A 20,757-nucleotide genomic window follows, 5' to 3' on the forward strand; every position below is an offset into this window, starting at 1 on the left:
TGGCGAATTCCCTAGGGTTCCTCTGTTTCCTTCCTCTGTGATTATCAGAAGCAAGCCTGTGAGAGGAGCTTTAGCAAAGCCACATAATAGTGTCTTAACTGGTCCGCCTCAGGGGACTTCAGTGAACCTCTGACCTGAAGGCTGTAGGGCAGGTGTCACTCTGGTGTGAAAAAAGAGTCTTCCTCCCTTCCTCCCAATAGGGGTCTACTGTTGACAACAGCCGGTAGAGACACAACAGACTCACACGCTGCTACAGATCATTACATTAATAGTTGAAACCACAATTTTCCATGCATTTCCATTTTGGTTTTGCAATCTGACGGAGGAGAGATTTTCATCAGACAGTTAACAAATGAAATAAATATATTTTCCCCGTGTCTGGAACACAAATTGCAATGCAGACTGTGCGATACAAAAGCACAGTCTAAACTTTAGGCAACTGCAGTCCTTGAGTCAGCCCATAGGGCACAACTTGGGGATTGCTTCAAGCAATGCCTTAAAAATAAAAAATAAAAATCCATCTGCCTTGAGAGACAATGGAGTGCACCTCTAGGGGTGAAGTCAGTCTGCTGGAGAATCACAGCTCCTGCTGTGGCTGCAGAGACTGGTAACTTAGGAGCAAGGGAATTGTGCCATTCTTGAGTTTGTCTAGCTAAGATTGGAAAAGCTCCCAAATCCAGCTGAGCCCTACTCAGAGCTCATTTATGCTTCTTCCAAGACCTGTGTGTCTAGCCCATTCTCTACCTTGTCTGCATTTACATGTTTGACCTACCACAGGGAATGCACAATCCCCTATAAGCTTAATAAAAGAACCTTTGGGGATTTTTCTGAATTCCTTTCCAGTATCAAAGACTTAGTCAAATAATAGACAAAATTTTAATGCAGATGTCAGAAGTATATAGAAAATGGTGGGTTCCCCTTCCACTGCCCATTAACAAAAACAAATGGGAAACTCCCCAAGGCTATTTTGGTTCACCTTGAACCACAATATATTGGCACAGCCAGTTTGCAATGTGGTAGTTCGTCTCAGAGGGTGATATTCAACTAAGTTTTACTCAGAGTAGATCCACAGAAATTAATTACTAAGTCAGGTCTATTATTTTAAATGGGTCCAACATGAGTAAAACTTAGCTGAATATACCCAGCATAATTTCCTCCAGCTTACTGGGTAGAATTCAACGTCATGCTATTGCAAACATTGTACCTGCACATGCACACCAGCTTGCCAAATGGAACAATCCCACCCCACCCCCCGCATGCTGTTATGGGGGTTCTCCCAACCCCTGCAGAGCCAGCTGTCGGGGGCATAGGTGCAAGCGGGGGAAGGAGAGGGGGTAATTCTCATTGTACATTTGGAAGCCTTTATGCAGGCCTTCTGCTGAAGAAGTTTGTTATGTGGATCCCACCCACTGTATCTAAACATGTCTATCCTTAGTTTTTAAAAGATTTTGGAGTGCATTTTGTTAGAGCTAAACTGAAATGAATGTGTGTGTTGAGAAGAGAGGTGAACATTTTTCTCCCCCATTTCAGAATTCTTTGGGCGGTGGGTCTCCACACAAGGGTGAAAATGCTTGCAGAATGGTTCCCTACTCAGTACACATTCCACACAACGGCAATGTGTTATGCCCTCACACTGAACTGACTTTGCAACTTCATCACTTAGCTAAATGTGAATGTTCTTTCTGGCTACATTATCCCAAAGAAATGGAAATAATTATGTTCAGTGAAATGATGTTATGATGCTGCACAGCCAAATCTGATGATGGTGTCCTGGGGCTAATTCAGAGTGAGGGCATAAAGCACTGCCTTTACTCTGAACTGACCTTGTGATATTGCCACATAGACAAACCTGATTGTATACATGGCGCCATTGTCCTGGCCATGTAATCCTACAAGAAATGCATGGTCAGAAAAATAATGGCAATGAAAATGCTGCTGATCAGACCTGCAAACAAGTTTTGAAAAGCTATGAAGATAGTGACCAGCAGGACTTTCTAGAGAATATTTTCACAGCAAAGCTTTGGTGCAGTACTATATGAATGTTTGCACTCTGCATTACATGCACATAGATAGGATATGACGTTAGTTTCCTGTACGTCCTAAAGCAAATCAGTCTGACATCAGCACTGAAGCTGTAGCACATCTAACACATCAAGCTTTGAAGGGACAAACATCTTGTTATTCCTGGAGTCTCTCTAAGAAGTTACTTTGCTTCCAATTTAGTACCCTGCAGCAGGTAACAGTTGGTGCAAAGCTTCCAGAAAGTATCATACTTCCCTCACCATTCTCTGTCACAATTGTAGAATAGGTCTGCTCACCAATACCACTAATTATGGTCACATACATTCCATATGTACAAACTGAAATAAAAGCACTCCAACCTAACCCAGCTGAACACAATACACGAAGCTAGTGAAACACAAGGAAACTATTCACATCAAAAGGAATGCACATTCCAGACTTTCTTTCCTGCCACTCCATAAAGGCTCAGGGCCAATTTCATGTGCCCCAAATCCAGTCCTTAGGAGCACAATGAATCAAATGCATTGCACAGATAGTCTCGTAGCACAGACCAGTTTTCAGATTCAGCATATTATTAGCCACACAATACAGTCAGCCTGATCTCATTCCATAATGTTTTGTAAGCCAGTACGTTCAATGAATTCCTACCTGGTGCTGCCTGGATCTCTGACACTCCACCAGCGATTATAAGAGCCTCAATAATCTTCACATGGTGCTCTGGATTCAGTTCCATGCTAGGAAAACAAGGACAAAGAACTTAGTACAATGTTAGTCATGGCTTCTGCTTGCTCAGTTTGCCTGCAATAGAAGACGGCATCAGACACTGAGACCAGAAAAATCCAAACCCATAATCCGCCATGCTGCAAGCAGTTTGGATGAGGTGGAGGTGTTTACCTGCCCAGACCTGCCAGTGATGAGTACCCCAATGCACCCACCCAGGCCACTGCCAGTAATAGTGAGCAGAACCAAAAGAACCAGGGTGCTTAGGGGGAAAGGTGAAACTGAGCAGGCACTGAGATCATGGGATGGAAACAGGATCATGTGACTACAATGGACTTGATCCAGACCTCTTCACCGAGGCAGGTTGGCAGATGACCAAGTGAAGAGGCTACTTTTCCTGCCTTCACCTTCTACCCTGGCTGGCATGAGCAGTGGGGCTGTGGATTTGATGGTGGCTATGTTGTTCCATTAAGCCCCACTGCTGAAGGGCAGAGGTTTGGAATGATCCCTTGGACATGCCAATCCAAGAATCTCTGCAACCTGGGTCCCTGCATTGCACAAGCTTCATGGGAAACAAAGATTTATGGTCTACGAGTTCTGCTCCCAACTTCAGTGCCTGGTTTAAAAGTTACTTGAATAGCTGCCACAGTTTTAGGCTTGCCTTCATTACATTATGATTCCTTATTGATTTACATTTCTTCCTTTGTCTTTGTTTATATGTATGTATTTATTTACTTCACTGATATGCCATCTTTCTGCCAAATATTCAAGGCAGCAGTTATATGTATGATGGTCCACTGAAAGCCATTGTCTAAAGCCCTTTGTCTTGGAGTCTTGGAAACTTCTCCAACAGAAATATAATTGGCTTCAACTTGGGGCATTTCTGAAATTCAGGTGCAATTGGAACTCTTCTTGCTAGTGGGCAGGAACCAAATCTTATTTTTAACATCTTAGTTTTAAAATTGAGTTCCATATTAGTCACATGAGGGATGAGAAGGAGCAAATGAAGATGCTTCTGGTAAATAGTCCAGCAGTTTCACCTTGATGGGGATGGTTTAAAAAGCACGTCACTAAAGGCCTCTCCAAGCATCCTGGGTGTGAAGTGATTCTTGCTGCCATTCTGGCACAGTTTACAGAAATGCCTAGTCAGGTGTTGCAGGAGGAGTCTGTGCCATTGAGGGAGACGTGGAGATTCTAGGATCAATTTTATCTGTTGACCACACTCCTCTGGGCTCTGAGTTTCTGCAGAAGAAAGACAGGAGAAAAGGAGATAGCTTTTATATACAGGTAAAAATTCAAGACAGGTAACTTCTGTCTTCACTCACAATCTCAACTCTCCATTCTTGTATCCATATTGCACACAGGTTTTGCTTCCACAGCTCCCCGCTGGCATTTTCCTGGAGAAACCTCTAGAATGCAGAGTCCATCTTGGCCGAACAGCATCTGGCTAGTTTATTTCAGGTTTGGGAGGCACCTTGCTCATTGTTGACATCTGCCATGGGCCAGTTTTATAGAGTTCCAGTTTAATTTCCACACATACATATTGGGAAAAGTGCTATCAGACAGTGGGTTGGATCATGAGTTTGCTACAGCTGGCATTGCTTGAGTATAAATATACCGTACTCAGGATACATCTGCTGGTGGAAAGGTAGTGGTGAGGAAAGCAATTCCCCTTCCTCCTGCAGCCCCCAATACCCCCCATCTTGTTTTGGAATGCCCCCCCAGCCCACCAGAGCAGATTTTTAGGGGGCATAGACGGCTGCAGGGGAAGGGGGGATTGATGAAAATTTGCCTCCTCTCCCATTCTGCCAGTTGGAGCCCTTCAAGTAGTGGGAAGCAAAGTGCCAATCCAACCCAATATACACACACACTTAAAACCCAGTAGGTTGTGAGGCTGCTACATGTCCTGACCCTCTGCCTTCTGGTGTGGCAGTCATGAGCACTGAGGTTTCAGGTGCGACAGTGGCTCAGCAAAAGTCAGCCAGGGGGTAGGGGGGTAGATTATGTCATTAATTCTCATACGTCAAGGGCAGGGGTCTGTAACCCGCGGCTCCGGAGCCGCATGTGGCTCTTTTACACCTTTGCCGTGGCTCCGGGGCGGATACTAGCGAGGGGAGGAGGCGCATTGTGCGCCTCGAGACTCCCCACTGTGGCGGGCGCTGTACTGGCTGTGACGTCACATGGGGGCGGTGCGTGCGTTAGTCACGCACCATCCCGACGTCACCTTCCCGCCCGCTGTCAGATCGCGGCTCCGGAGATATATTTGTTTTAAATGTTGCAATGGTTTTGTGGCTCCCAGTTTTTTTCCCCTTCGGAAACGGGTCCAAGTGGCTCTTTTTGTCTTAAAGGTTGCAGACCCCTGGTCAAGGGTGATTGGAGTACCTACATCCTAACTTTTTCACTCCTATTATCATCTGAAAAGCTGCCCTAGTGCACACACTTCTTGTGTTGATGTACTTAGTAGTGCGTGCTAATATACAAGGAGTGCATATTTTGCACTCCTGTGGTATTTCCCTTCGGGAAACATCAAACCTGAAGGAAACACAAACAAGAAAACAAACCAAGTCCTACCTCTCAAAATCAGGAAATGGCCTTAGAAACTGAAAGCTGATTGCATTCTTTTTATGGCTTTCTGTTTGGTTTAGGAATATCCAGCACATATAGCTACCATTATGTTTTCAAGATTACGTGCACAAACCTACAGACTAGAAATTCTGCCAACCGATTGATGTATTTTGCTTACCAATCAATATTTTATTGGTAGATGCTGTTGCAAAGAGCAGATACCTACTACTCTTTTAGTCATTGATCAATTTGTGATATTGCCTTTGGTGGATTTCCACACATATGAGCTAGTTAATCTAAATACGTGTCATTTGTTTTAGCCTTACAAGATTCCTAGATATCCTTTTAGTAGTTTCTATCTTGCTGGAGCAGCAGTTGGCTCCTCCATCCAGTTGCCCTGTTGTAATCATGGGAACAGCCAAATGAAATAGCAGACGGAAGTCTCTTCTCCTGGGACCCACAGACGCGACAAAGTCTAGAGACAACGATATGGGGAAACATCCAAGTTTGTCCCTGGAGTGGAACAGATGGCAGTTCTTTGGTCTTCCCTGGGAACTTCTAAACAGACCTTGCAAGGTTTTAGGATGCAAATACAGTGATACCTCAGGTTAAGTACTTAATTCATTCCGGAGGTCCATTCTTAACCTGAAATTATTCTTAACCTGAAGCACCACTTTAGCTAATGGGGCCTCCTGCTGCCGCCGCGCCACCGGAACACGATTTCTGTTCTCATCCTGAAGCAAAGTTCTTAACCCGAGGTACTATTTCTGGGTTAGCGGAGTCTGTAACCTGAAGCGTATGTAATCTGAAGCATATGTAACCCGAGGTACCACTGTATGTAAAAGACGGGTGGTAGATACATTGACAGACAGACAACCAAAATCTTCTCATATATCCTCAGGTAATTGGATCTATAGAATAAACTAAAGTGGCTTTAAATTCCATCAACACAGACTTTTAAAAACTGTTTTGTTCTGAGAGCAATGGCCTCTGTGAACTGTAACAGTTCTTTTTACAGTTGTTACTTCTTGGTATTAAGCTATAATGTAGTACGACATCTTGTTCTCTATTTTGCACACACTATTTCTCTCTCACACACATACACCTGGCTATTTGTGTAATGACCAAAATGTCATTCTTGATCTAAAGCAGGCACAGCCACCTTCTGTGTCCTGGGGGTGGAGTGCTGTCATTCCATCCAGTGGCCCAGGACTGGGAATCCTACTTTGCTGCACAACATGACCCTTTGCTAGTGCTAGTGGTTCTATAATAAAAGACATGCCAGCTAGCAGGGGGAAAACCCAACTTTTATGGCGTTATGGAGCCCAGATGCACAGGCACGATGAGGATAATATTATATACAAAACCCAAAGAGATGTAAAAGTGAAATGAGAAACATCTGCATCTCACAACATTGTAAACATATGCATTTTCCTTACAAGCAAAACGATGGGCGAAATATTTATCGCAAGCTTGATTAAAATTTGCTGAGGCTGCTAGGGGCCAGATACAGTTGCTTAGCAAGCTCGATCTAGTCCCTGCACTGCCAGCTGGCCACTCCTGCTTTAAAGCGTTGAAGATCAGCTTTTTCCTTGGCAACCTCTGTCATCTTGAACAAGTCACAAGTTGTAGCTCTCATCCTATCCTGCCTTGCAAGGTGTGTGGATTTGATATCCCACTTTATCACTACCCGAAGGAGTCTCAAAGCGGCTGACAATCTTCTTTCCTTTCCTCCCCCACAACAAACACTCTGGGAGGTGAGTGAGGCTGAGAGACTTCAGAGAAGTGTGACTAGCCCAAGGTCACCCAGCAGCTGCATATGGAGGAGCGGAGATGCGAACCCGGTTCACCAGATTACAAGTCTACCGCTCTTAACCACTACACCACACTGGCTCGCCATAGAACCTCTCATAGAATCATAGAGATGGAAGGGGCCATGAGGGTCATCTAAGCCAACGCTCTGCAGTGCGGGAATCCTCTCCTCCCCAACATGCGGCCTGAATCCACAACTCTAGAAATAACACACCAGATATTGTGGTAAGCATTTGATCAGAGAAGAGAAATGGTCCTGGAGACATAAAATTCATCTCTTTTTGTGAGATTATCTATTTGCTCGGTGGACTTGGCATACTGTGTGTTCAAGAACATAATATTAAACACAGAAATAAGTCCCACTAATTTCAATGGGACTTCCTCCCTGTTCAAGATTCCAGCCCAAAGCTTGTAGTCTGACTACTAATGTAGATGGTTATTGAGAACGACACCACTTTTGAGATAGGAAACTCTTTCTTTCTATGGGGTCTCTTCAGATGGGCCTTGGCACAAATTTGTCAAATTTCTTCCAGCCCTCTGAATGTAGCCTGTATGCTACTCTCATTAGGTTGCTGGCACCTGTTCCTTAAAAAAAAGAAAAAAAGCGCTGATCTTGAGAAAGTTTACTCAGCAACCACTGGCTCTACCACATCTGCAACACGAACGGCTGATGATAATAATTAGCGAGCAGGATTTGATGGTGTGGTGCTGCAGCTCGTTAACGAGGCTGCTGGGATGTGAAATGGGCTGGGCTATGCATCACTAATGAGGCAGTGGGGAAAGACTTCTGACCCAAGGGCCCATCAAACAAGACTGTTGGGAGAGGGTGGGAGGCAGCAGAACTACAGGAAACAGAGCTGCAATTAAGAGCAGGCAGACAAAGAGAGAATCAAATCAAAGACGAATGTGGTTAGGGGCTGGGGAGTGCACTGGCTCCAGCCTCAGAAAATCTGGGTTATTATAGCTCCCTAAATGCCTATGGGGGAGGATGAAGGGTATATCTGCAATGTGATGTGGGGAAGGCTTGGAACCATATTGGGGACCAACAAAGGACCCCTTCCTCCCCCCACAGCTTAGCTCTTTGCTAATAAAATGGTAGCCACTGCCAATCTTGGATGTCACATCTTTTCTCAGCTTAAATTAAAAGGCAGATATGCAAACTTCCCTTGAACCAGCATATCCGTACTAGAGCGTTTGTACAAAACGATTCAATGTGTAATAAATTGAAGCTGCATTGTCTTCTCCATGTACACTTTTTTCTCTTTGTAGCATAAATCACTCTTATTGTTCATGTGGTGGTATGCCAAGGTACAGGTTTGTTATGCTTTTGAGCCAGCAAAAAGATGTGCATGATGCTTCCCTCTGGTGGATCTGAACAGAGTTGCTCCAGTACGTGTCACTGCCCTTCAGCTTCTGGTATGACAAACAATAACTCAAGGTGCCACCAGCAGTGAATGTAGAGCCTGCCTGGACTTCTATAAAGGAGTCTTTAACACTTCAGCTAAACTTACTGACTTAGCAGAACTCCTTCCAACAGCTCATCTCAGTAGTAGCAAATTAGCCAACCCCTAGCTGGAGACGGCACTAGAAACTTAACATGACTTAGTCAAGAAAGTCAAATCATGTCGCACTGCCCACAGGTTGGTGAAGTGTTGCCATAACCTTTGCATGGCCTAACACTTTGCATGGAAACTTGGTGCCCACCATTTTGATGCAGGCTGCATTACGAATCTTTTAAGTGTCCTGTGCTCCTGTGAGGAATTTCCCAAATTACTTGACAGGCTGCCCAGATTGGCATCAGGTTCTATGCTTCCTGGAATTTCCAACCCAAATGTGAACCAGCTTGTTACCGTGCAGGAGAATCTAGCCCTGGCTTTCCATTCATGCTTTCCATTGCTCTGACGGACTTTTCACAAGCCCAGCCTTATGTAGTCTTATAAGATATTGCTTGGCTACTGTCCAGCGAGTGGGGGGTGGGAACCAAGAAAATCCTTTTGCTCAATCCTGAAGGATCTTCTGTGCTAAAATCCTTTATGCCTTTGTGCCCGTGTGGCTCAGATTTCAAATTCAGATTGGTTAAGCCTCCTTTCTGATGCTTGCTTGAGGAAAACGTTCCTGTTCCTCATTTTTTTACTTGGGATAATGCACATTTGCCATGGAACTTGGCTTTGGGGAATGGACTCTTCCAACTCAAGCAATTATGTAGCTGCCCTCAACTGGGCAGAGAACATTTTAGAAACAACTTATTTTCTGTTATGTTTATGATATATGTTTCCGTGATTTGATTTCCTGATGCTGTAATTAATCTATGTTTGTCTACTGTATTAATATGGCTAAAGATCTGAACACCCCTATGTGCCAAATACTCTGCTGTTCTACACCCTCCTGATAATCAGATATTCTGGTTTTATATAAGGCATTGAGACATTCCTCAAATGGCTAGGAGGCTGAAAGAAACAGTGGAGGTAGCAGAGGATTGAGGTTTGGGGAATTTAAAAATCTGAAACAGAGAATCTACTGTGGGCACAAATTTAAGAGGTTATAAAAACACACGACTTGAGTCTGGGTCTCCCACAGGAAGCAGAGGCTGAGGGAGGCTATATACACATTACCGGCCTAAAATGCAGCTAGGTTGGCTGGAAGCTGGCTTGGGGAAAACCACAGTATTTCATAAGACGCAACAGAATAATTATGTGTACACTGGTTCCAAAACCAGTGGTGGGCGCATACTGTAAGCTGAGCAAATGGGAGCATATACAGAACCAGAGAGTGATCTGCATAAAGCTACCATGTTAAATTTGATCCAGAGATTCAAATTAAACAGCAACATTAGATTGGTCTTCTTGTCTCACCTGATTTTGTCACACTAAGAGGATTATGGGTTGAGGTGTGAATATATGAACTAGAACTATCTGTAATTCTCATCTCTAACCAGCACCCCTGGTTGTGTAGGGAACTAGAGTCAGATCAATATGCTTCAGACTAGTGGTGCTGGTTTGTTAATAATCCGTCCACAGAAGAGTTGGAACTTGCTCTCAAGACTTTTACAACAAATGATGCTAGTGGCATGGCCATCTGGCAATTTATTTTTAAAATTCTTAATGCTATAGTAAACAATAACATATAAATAGCATGAAACACGTTAACCACAGTCTTAACATAGTGGCTGCATGGCAGGTATACATAAGGGCTAATCTTTAATAAAACAAAAAATTCACATTTCCCCCCCCAAATAAAGTTATATTGAATAGGAATATGATTGCTTTGGTCTGCTCGGTTCATATAAAAATGAAATCTTGCCACACCGCAAAAAAACCATTTTGTTATTTATATTTAATTAGAAGAATTTCATTTATAAGAAGATAGACTGACAAAAGGGGGGGGGGGTGAGTGAGAAAAAATGAGAGGGGTAAAAAAACGTGTAGGAAATACGTTATAATACAATAAGTATAAACAGATTTGATGTTCCTTGCAATATGGTCAACTGGCGCGTCAGCTTTTCAGATACTGCAATAACAAGAGGGTTTTTTTATACCTAACACCTATAGTAAGACTAGGCACATCTTCTCACGTAGCAAGCAGCATAAATAATATCAATCCTTCTGAGAGGATTTCAGAATATCCCCAGCAGTCATCAGGAGAAGGCACGGACAAGGATCCCTCTCAATTTTATTTTTGGTAAGAATGCTTATCTATTTAATGACTATGGCTCAAAACTTTGCCAACACTGAGTACTTCCACCAAATGTGCCAATAAGTGCCTCTTTCCTGACAATTTTTCCATTACACTCCATTGATGGTTTTGTTTTATTTTTGTATATGAGCTGGGGTCATGAGCATGTGGACCAGTTTTAAGATCCCCCCCCCATTAAACTGGCTGAAACAGAAGTAAAAAGCTTGGTTTGGTTCTAATTTCTCCCCTAGCAACCTGCCCCACACAGCTTTTAATATTGAGGAGGAAGGTAAACCTGCATCTTGCAAGACAGCATAATCTCTGACACCGGAGAGGGAAGGCAGACCCTCCAAGTGTCCCTATTTTCCAGGGACAGTCCCAGATTTACAGAAGCCATCTGATTTGATCCCAGAATGTACTGTTTTTCCTTAGGACATTGCTATTTTCATCGGAGAAATGGGAAGGTTGTGCTACTGCAATATTTCAGACACGCTTTGCCTCTTGTGCCCCAAGGACCGAAAACCCTGCCGACATTCCATATAGGAATATGCAGATAGCTGCCTTATCCTGAGCCAGACAATTGACTCATCGAACCCAGCATTGTCTATTGAGACTTGCAGCAGATCTCCAAGATCTCAGACATGGGGCCTTTTCATCTCCATCTCATTTCAGCTGGCTGTGCCAGGCATTGTTGAACCCAGTACCTTTTGCATGCAGATTGAAAAGTCTATCGGCTGCCTATGTAATTTGCTTTGCCAAAATATTGCTCTCGATTGGACTCTTAAAGCATATTTAGAGGCTTATTGGTTTTTGCTCGAAAACTCTTACCAAGATCTGGTGTCATCTGTGATAACTGACGAAGAGAACAGAACTTCTATAGGGTTTATTCAAGAGCATGTGCATTACTCCAGCACTACTGCTTCAAGGTGATGTGTTGGAATGGGCAACCTGAAATTATCTCCCATTGCACTTCTTATACTGGAAAGGAGTGGTGGAAGACGCTCTTCTATGGCAACATTTTTGTGAACCAACAGTCCAAGAGCAGTGGGTTCACGATCCATGCTTTAAAAAATCTCGAATCTCCCGCTCCTTCTTTCGCTTTGTTAACCCTCCCCTCCAGTGAGAACAGCTAGGAAAGCAAATCCCGTTAAGGTTTTGTTAAGCTATATAAGCCCTTGTGTGTGGATGTCGTGACCAGGGCAAGAGCAGCCTTTGCCACCCCTGCCATCCTACCCCAGTTTGTGGTCTACACCATGCTGGGTAGTAATTAAACTCAGCAAAGCTGTTTCAATGAAATAAATAAATTCCAGCAGCACTCACAGGCAGCTCTCCTAAACGCCAGGGTAAAGCTGAGATCTGCTCAGCCACATTTCCCCAGCAAATAGGATCGAGGCAAATCCACTTAGCAGCCGAGAAAGCAAAGCCTTCTGGCTGGCTGGGGTTTGTGTTGCCGTTGCAGCTATGCATTGCTCCGCACACACAGACCCTCCAGTACTGGCAAAGGCTCCTTTGATGTCTCACTGCCGCCACCCCCCCTCCCCAGCTCTTCATTAGAGCAGTGTTTCCCAACCACTGTTCCGTGGCACACTAGTGTGCCGCGAGATGTTGCCTGGTGTGCCGCGGGAAAAATAAAAAAATTCGAAAGATTTTTTTTAAAAAAAAGTCAAATTTTTGATTGGGGCGCCGTCACTAGATGACCCCTGGGGTTCCCTCCCTCCCTCCCGCTCTGCGCCTCCCTCCTCCTCCTCCTCCTCCGGGGAGGCCCTTCCTGGCTCTCGGCCAAGGCTTGGCGGCTGCCACTCACTCACTCGCTTGCCCACCCGTCCCTCCATCCCTGCCCCCGGCCTCTCCCCCTCCGTCCCCGGCGCGGGGGCTGCCGGGATCCGTAGTCCCCTCGCCCTTGGGCTCCGCGCCCGCGCGGGGTGCACGAACTACGTTTCCCAGCGTGGCCTGGCGGGCCGGGCGTTTTGTTTGAAGCGCTCTTCTCCCGGCCATGGAATGAGCGCGGCGGCGGCGGCCGGGCGGGCAGGGGCTCTTCCGCGCAGACTCTGCGCAGCCTGCCTGCGCCCCCACGGAGATCGGGCGGCAGGATGGAGCCCGGGGATCCCCGCGGAGGCGGAGCGGCGGAGGCTGCCCCCCCAGGTAGGGCTGCGTCGGGGTTTTTTTATTTTTGCAATGCTGCATCCGCGCCGGAGGGGACGCATCGGACCATGGGGAGACCCCTTGGCGTGCGTGCAAGGCAATGCATGCGTGCAGGCGTTGCATGGAGTGCAGTGCAATGCAATGGCAACGCGGTGCCCTGCATGCATGCATGCAACTTCCACTGGTGCTCCGGACTTGGCAGGTGAGGAGGGTCCCCAGTGGGCGGCAGAAGGAGCCGGGATGGCGAAGGGGAGCCGCGGGGGGAACAGCGCTGCTCCCCGAGCCGAGCCCGGGGGGGAAACTTCAGCGTCGTTGCGCCGGGTGTTGGAAGCGGAGGCTGGCGGGGGCCCCTCACCTGCAAAACCTGGTCGCCTCTCATATATTTCGTGCATTGCATTCATCGCCCGCTTTCTCCTCCAAGGAGCTCCCGGGGGCGCGCGTGGTTCTCCCCGTGTTATCCTCGCAACAACAGCCCTGCGAGGTGGGTCAGGCGAGTGGCCCAAGGGAGCACCCAGGGATTTTCCTGGCCAGGTGGGGTGATTTGAACCCTGCTCTCTGCCCGGTCTTCGTCCTCATTTAGCCCCCACATGTGCATGACTGTGCATGACTGAGGTTTTCCCCCCTCGTCTTGGCTATGGTGTGAGTCTGTCCTGTTAATTAATGGGGTTCTGCCTTCGGAGAAGATGAGCCAGCCCTCAAGGAGGTGATTATGTAATTTGCTAGCAATTCATGTCCCTCCCGGCGTGACGCTGCGCGCTGACGTCACGGGGCTGTAATGGTGGTGTGCCTCGAGATTTTTTTCATGAAACAAGTGTGCCTTTGCCCAAAAAAGGTTGGGAAACACTGCATTAGAGCATTAGCAACACTCTGTGTGCCTGACCTTTCCTCTAGCAAAGGATTCAAGGAGCTCATTTGATTTAAAGGGGCGAAGAAAAAGAAGCCCTAGCAACAAAGAACATTCCACCGTAGAACCTTTATGGTGCAGCATCTACCACTGTGGACAAACATGCTGAGAGTTGCCAGCTGTCTCTTGATTTTATTTTTTTAAAACTTTTCAAAATGTCCCTTGCTGCAAAATGCTCACGACCTGGAGAGGAGTGGTGGGGGAGCACAGAGAAGACGTCTGAATCATACATTCCCTGGAGTCAGCTTGCAGGGATGGGGAGTGGAAAGAGGCACAACTTTTGTGCGCCCAACCCCTCTTGGGCCTGCTTCAAAGACATGCTTTAGCTTAAGGTGGCGTTGGAGCTGTAGCTCATACTTAACAGTTCTCACATTTTGGGCTTGGGGATGAGATGAAGAAGTAAGAGTGAAAAGGGAAAGGAAAAAAAAGAGGAGTGTGCCCACATGGGTAAGAACATTAAATATGGCTATCCCTGTCAGGGCACAGTGGGAGTGTTTCGCAGAGTTCTCTCTAGCAAACCTACAGGAAAACTCTGAGAGCTTCAGCTCCTATCATTTGCCTATCTACCAATACCAAACATTGAATTTTTTGTTTGATAGCCCTTGAATATTCCACACCCTTGGCAGGGGTCAACCTGGATTTACCTGCTCCTGGATTTACCAGCCATATTTCAAAGCTGTTTGCTTTGCCCTTGCAATGTGGCACTACACCATCCCTCTCCCTTACTACCTTTGCACAGACACCCAGTGCAAAAGTGTTGTGTGCAGTAGCCTAAGCTACGTCTGTGCAGATTCCTTGCTACTACAGCAGGACTCCAACCTTTCTCCTGGGTCAACTACGCGTTCTACATACAAATCCTCCTGCCCATGACCAGGCACACGGACTGTTCCCAACAGCCTGCCTATGTCTTGTGTGGTGGAGGGGGCATTGGGTGAATTCTCTGACCTTCTGGCCATAGCCACATGCTGGCTGGGTGGTGCCTTGCTTGCACGGCCAATATGGTGAAATTAAAGCAGCGAATGCTACTGCAATTGGTGGGTGGCAGCAGAGTTGCCAGGGAGATAGTGAGAGTAACTGTCGGTTTTGCTACGTGAGTTTTTGTTTCTCCTGTCCTCGTGGTTTTGATTTTTTGCTGCTGGGAGAGCAGGTCACATGAGTGGACAGGAGAGAGTTAATGGAGTTGGAAGCGCTGCTTGAAACTTCTTTAATAGTCAGTGGCAAAGTTGTCACATTCTTTTTTTTTTTTTTGTAAGGAAAATTACAGGTAAACGGCCCAAAATGACAAAGAAGCAGCTGGAGATTCCTCCGGAAGGTGAGAGCTATCTTGGCAAAAAGCGTACAGCTTTCTCTCCCTCTGCACCCCCACTCCCAGCTAAGGATGATGTAAGCAAGATCAGTGTCTGTGAGAGAAACAAAGACTGCAGATTTGAAGAGGTCTGAGAAAGAGGAAAGAGGGCTAGATTTGAGCCCTGGTTTTCAAAGCTCTCTCTCTCTGCAGTTCTGATTTGGGACTGTGGATTGTGCTGCTGGAGTGTTTGCTACCATCTAAGCTCAATGTGGCATATTTGTAAAGAAATATTACAAAACACCACCCCATAAATCTCCAGTGATATTTTCATCCGAAGGAAACCAAACCTGTGTGTAAGTACTGTACTGTAAGTAAGTACTGTGCCCCCTGAAATTGGGGGAAAGTGGGGGTGCATGTAACAATATACCGTTATGCTCGCCCTACCCCAATTCTCTGAGGGTGAGTGGTGAGAACACCAGGGGTGCTGTGTGAACTCAGGCTCTGTTTCCTCAGGAACTAGAGACTTCAGGAGTTTTGTAGCATTTGCACTGATTTACAAACAAACAAGATGATGATAGGTGGACGTTCTCAGCATGAGAGACCCCAACAGGTGCCCCTAAATTCACTGTTCACCATCAAACTCCGCCAGCACCATCACAATTTCCTACAGAGAGCAGCTCAGCCCTCTGCCGTTGGTTCCTTGGGATCAACTTGGTCTAACTCCAGAGCTGCAGATTTTGTATGCACGCACGCACACACTCTCTCTCTCTCTCACACACACCCTGGCCAGGAAAAGGACAAAGGGGTGAGTCATCTTCCCATCTTTCTGGCCCATACACAAATGTAGCAGACAAGCCGCAGGCAAAGCTCTTGCAAAACCAGTTCCTTATACTGTTAATCTTGGATCTTTTACAGCCAGAGTCACTAGTTTGGAAGGGATCCTGTAGGACATTTAGACCAACCCCGTAACAATACTTCACTGGTACGGTGCCAATACAGTGGATGCCTGGAGGTGTGGTGTGTGTGTGTGTCATAGGATTGATCTAAAATCAGAAGCAGAAAAGTGATGGTCCCCAACCACTTTCCTCAGAGGTGTTTTTTTTTTAAACAATGGAAAGGCATTATTCATAAAATCTGGGTATTTGGCCAGATGTTCTGCGGTCTTTCTAGGTCAGTTCCAAACCATTCTTTCTCAACTTTTATTTGTGGTTAAAAGTATAAGCACCAAAGCTTTTTCAGATTTTGCAAGGAAGACACTCTTCCAATTCCTCCCACTGGGGCTTGTACAGATAAGGGTCATTGTTTACAGAAACATTAATATGCCCTGCGTGCTAAAATGATGTCTGCATCCTGCTTGCATGTTTCCAATTTTGTGCAATCACATGGCTGCACAAACACCAATTATTGCTAGCTGAGATACACTAGTACTGAACTGCTTCCTTATTTTACCGTATTTTACCTGATTACAGCAAATAGGAAAAGGCTCGATGGCCTAGCTTCGTCCTGCCCCTGGGGACAGCAGTTGTATAATAGCTGTTTGGCTCAGGAAACATGTTTGCAGGTGAATGTGAAATATTTCCCCACCAATGAAAATGGCGGCAGCTGCCAGCGAGGTACACTGGGCCATGCCTTGTATCCTAGATGCAAGTCATTTAAGGAAAAATCAGCACCTTGAATTTAGGTCAAAATATCAGGATTGTTGCGATATGGTTTCTGTGGTCAAATGCAGCTATTTATTTATTTAGAAATTTCATAAACCAACTGATTAAGGAAAAAACTATCCAGGTGGTGCAGAGAGAGAGAAAAAATATGGCTAAAATCAACAAACCAATCAAAAAGCAAGGATGCATAAATTCATCATCACTGAAAACAAAGATAAAATAAATAGCCCTTTGAACCACTTGTGATCTATTGAATCTCCAACTGTTATCAAGGGCAGCCCCACATGCAAGGCACAACGCTAGCCAGGCCAAGCGATTACCCAAGCATGCAAGGCAGCAGCCAAGTCCCGAGTCTCTGTGGCAGAAGATTAAAAAGACCAGTTTAATTTCAAATTCTCTCCCGAAAGGACACTTTTAAATGCCTCGGCTGGAAACACTTGTTTGACTCCCCTTTCTGCTGGCTCTGGTGTCCTTCCTGCGTTCCAAAAAGAACAGAGAACAGAGATCAGAGCCACCGTGGAATTTTAGGAACTCTTTGGCTGAGAGGTGTGGGGAGAGCAAGAAGGGGCAGGGGGAGATGGCTCTGCTTTGAAGTAATTTAATGAGCAAGGCCAACTAATTGCTTTCTAATTAAGTCCTTTTTTTCCTTTTCCTTTTTTGCTTGGGCAGAAGACACCCTTTGATTTCCTTTGGAGTAAGTAATGTGGGAGCAGAGATACACAATCCCAGTGCTGCACTCCCTTCAAGGGCAGGTCCAGGATGAAATATAAAAAATTAATGGAGCGATTGACTCTGGAAAAGTTTGGGGCAGGGAAAAGACTTATTTCCAATGTGGACTGTGTGGGTGGGTGGGTTTTGGTGGAATTTGGCCCATGCTAATGTGGGAGGTCGAGGGAAGCTGACACCCGACATTTAAGTGCAGAAGGCCAAAACAATGCATTAAGCAAAAGCGATTGTGTAACTATGGCTAAAACAGGCATAGGACAAAATATGTTGATCTGGATAAAAAGGGACTGCACAAATTTGCAGACCTGAATAACGTACGGTGCACATGCTGTTCCTGGACTATTTGTGGCCCGCCAGGGGAATTCCAGATACTCAGTATTTGCAGTATTTTCTCACCTCATTGTGAGAACATCGCTGTGAGCCAACAAAGTCTATGAAAAGCAGCAATAAGACTGGGAGGCTACTTGAAACACTATGTCCATGTTGCTCTCTGCCTCCTGGGTACCAGATTTTCCAGTCTCCTGCAACCAGCCACGCTGCACAACCTGCCTACATTTAAGACCTGCTGAGGGCCAAACTAGGTAATAAATTAGTTCCATATTTCTACCCTGACAGGTACTGTTTGTTTCTTAACACAAATTGCCAGCTATCCCATTCTAGCAAGGGCAGGCCAAATGACATGTGCCAAGGCAAGTCATGTATGCTGAAACATATAGAACTGCCCCAATTACACAGAAATAGGTGGGGATCTGAGCAGGGCCAGCCTTACTATTAGGTGGAATGAGGCAACCACCTCAGGTACCAAATTCTGGGAAGCAGCATCCCCTTCCATTGGAAGATGAAGCTTTCTGTGCCACACAGAGGGTCCCGCAGCCCCTGCTACCTTCAGGGAACCTTGGGGGATGCCATCCTAGTGCCAGTGCTGAAGTAACATTCAACGTTCAGACGATTCAACTTCTGCATGTGGAATTGGGTGGGTGGCCGCCATCTTGTCCTTTGGATTGGTCTGCCCTGGGTTTGACTAGCAGAAGGTGTGGATGGATGAGAAACACAGAACCTTCTCCCTGCCTGTCACTTAATTCACCTTGTTTCTCACCTCAAGTGACTTGTCTTCATCACTAAAATTCTGATACTAGAACTTTTGCAGTAGAGGGATTGTGGAGAACCAAGTTGCATGTGGAGGGCAGGTTTCAGTGCTGTCTCATCCACATGCCCCCTTTTTTGCTATTCAAATTGTACCCAACCTTTCTTCCTGCATGACTGGAGCAATTCCATGCCATGCTTGGATCACATGGAACTGCCATCATCGTGTCTAGTTTGGCTCTCAGGAGCTGTGTTAGGAACTCTCATGAGAGAGCTGTGATCACCCTGCCATAAACAACTTCCACTCCTGGGAAAGAGGTTTTGGTTACTTTTCCAGACCACAGTGGTTGGGCTCAGCCCTAGGCTAAAGGGTGAAACAATAGCCTATGGTGCCAGCTATTCCAACAGAAGGGAAATCCCTGCCTTGTATGCTCTTCTTGTGTTACTCAAATTGGCTGAGCCAAAGAAGGGAGAGGGGGAGGGAGAAGAATAACCCAAAGCTTGTCTGAGTTCAGTCTGGCCTCTAGTACTCCCATTGTGAAAGCTTCACTTGAGACATGCCATGGCATGAAGCTCTCAATTCTCCAGAATTACCAAAGAAAAGAACCCCATAGTTCTACGGAAGTTTCACAACTTCTCTGCGTCAAGGGGGGGGGGCGGTAGGGAGAAGCGCATGACTGCATAAGATAACAAGAACAAAAAATAAAATAAAATCTATAGCTAATCAACTTTGCTATCTTCCCTTTTAGAGAAATAACAGAACAGCAGCTCTGTCGTGGTGAAGTGCAGAAGCTTCTGTTCAGCATGTGGTCAAAAAGATGGCAGTACTTGGCTGACCATGAACTTCAGGGTTGGCTCCACATTTGAGAGGCTCTTAGGCAGTGAACTCTGGTAGTCACCCCCCCTTTGTTGGTAGACCCCTTTAGGTTTTCCTGAAGGCAGCAGGTGGCAGTGCTCTGGGAAGACCTACAGCCAGAAGTTCGGCCCCTGCTCTCCAGTTAACATGGCAAACCCACAGTCTTCTCAGATTGGCTAAAGAAACCAGGGGTTCCAACTATAGGCAGAATTGTCTGCTGGCTTAAATCATTGCCAGCTTTTCTTTCAGGAAACAAAAGTGGTACCACGTTGCAAATGCTTCACACAGCATTTCCCTGTGCTCATTTGCTTTCATCTGACTGGATCTTTAATGGATATTATGAAGGAATAGTTTTTCATCTTCCTTGGGAGCCTTGTTATTACAATAATTAAGACAATTTTAGCAGGAAAATTCTGGACAAGAAAAAAAATTGTATCCAAATGTTGGCTTAGGTGCATATAAATACATTTGGATGTTGGAACCAGATTTTTAAAAGAATGTATTTTGGCTGGACCCAGCTGAAAGGATTCTGCCTTTGAAAGACCTTGGGAATGCAGGAGGAAAACTGCAGCTTTCGGTGGTATGGAACAAATTGTAACCATGTAAGCCAGTCCTACTGCTGGTCTGTGAAGTGATGTTCTTCTCTTTCTCCTTCCACACAGGAATCGTGCATTGGATTGGTGGTGCTCCACAAAGGAACAGAATGAGGCTGCTGAGATTAAGAAAGTTTGGTGGGAGGGGAGAGGGAGATGGTGGAAAATAATAATAATAATAATAATAATAATAATAATAATAATAATAATAATAATAATAATAATAATCCAGGACTGAATTTTTGTGCAACAGACCTGGAAACTCAGTTCTGGCACCGAAAGCAAATTTATGGGCTGAGCATATGCCTGAAACCTGCAACAGCAAAAGCACTAACCTCTTGCAACAGCTTCACATCACTAGATGTGTATTTGTCTTGACTCAGAGACACATACTGCAACTTGGAAGACAAACAGAGTTCAGTACTTTGCATGCATGCAGTTGTAGGGTTCCAGTTGGAATTCTCCTCCACCTTGCTGTAAGAACTTTAAGGAACTCTGATTAGACACAGGCTGTGTACACACCATACATTTAAAGCACGCCCCCCCCCCAATAATCCTGGGAACTGTAGATTGTTATGAGTGCTGGAAATTGTAACTGTGTGGTGCGCAAATGACAGTTCCCAGAATTATTGTAGTAGTGGGGCAGGATGGGTTTTAACTGTATGGTATTTATTCAGTTGATGAGATATACTTTATTACCAACCACAGTCAGC

At 45.5% G+C, this 20,757-nt stretch overlaps 1 protein-coding gene across 3 annotated transcripts in view; it reads right to left on the reverse strand.

Moving 5' to 3' along the window:
• LOC308586500 (phosphatidylinositol 3-kinase regulatory subunit gamma) overlaps nt 1-20,757 on the reverse strand; it is a 242,176-nt gene that overhangs the window by 154,355 nt on the left and 67,064 nt on the right. For all 3 annotated transcript variants that reach the window (XM_081193158.1, XM_081193156.1, XM_081193157.1), the window contains 2 exons: nt 3,783-3,984; nt 2,671-2,756 (listed from right to left, as the gene is read on the reverse strand). In XM_081193158.1, coding sequence (XP_081049284.1) covers nt 2,671-2,756; nt 3,783-3,984 — 288 coding nt within the window. The remainder of the gene's footprint in view (nt 1-2,670; nt 2,757-3,782; nt 3,985-20,757) is intronic.

This window comes from Podarcis bocagei, assembly GCF_964188305.1.
Source record: "Podarcis bocagei genome assembly, chromosome: 5".
NCBI classification, from domain to species: domain Eukaryota; kingdom Metazoa; phylum Chordata; class Lepidosauria; order Squamata; family Lacertidae; genus Podarcis; species Podarcis bocagei.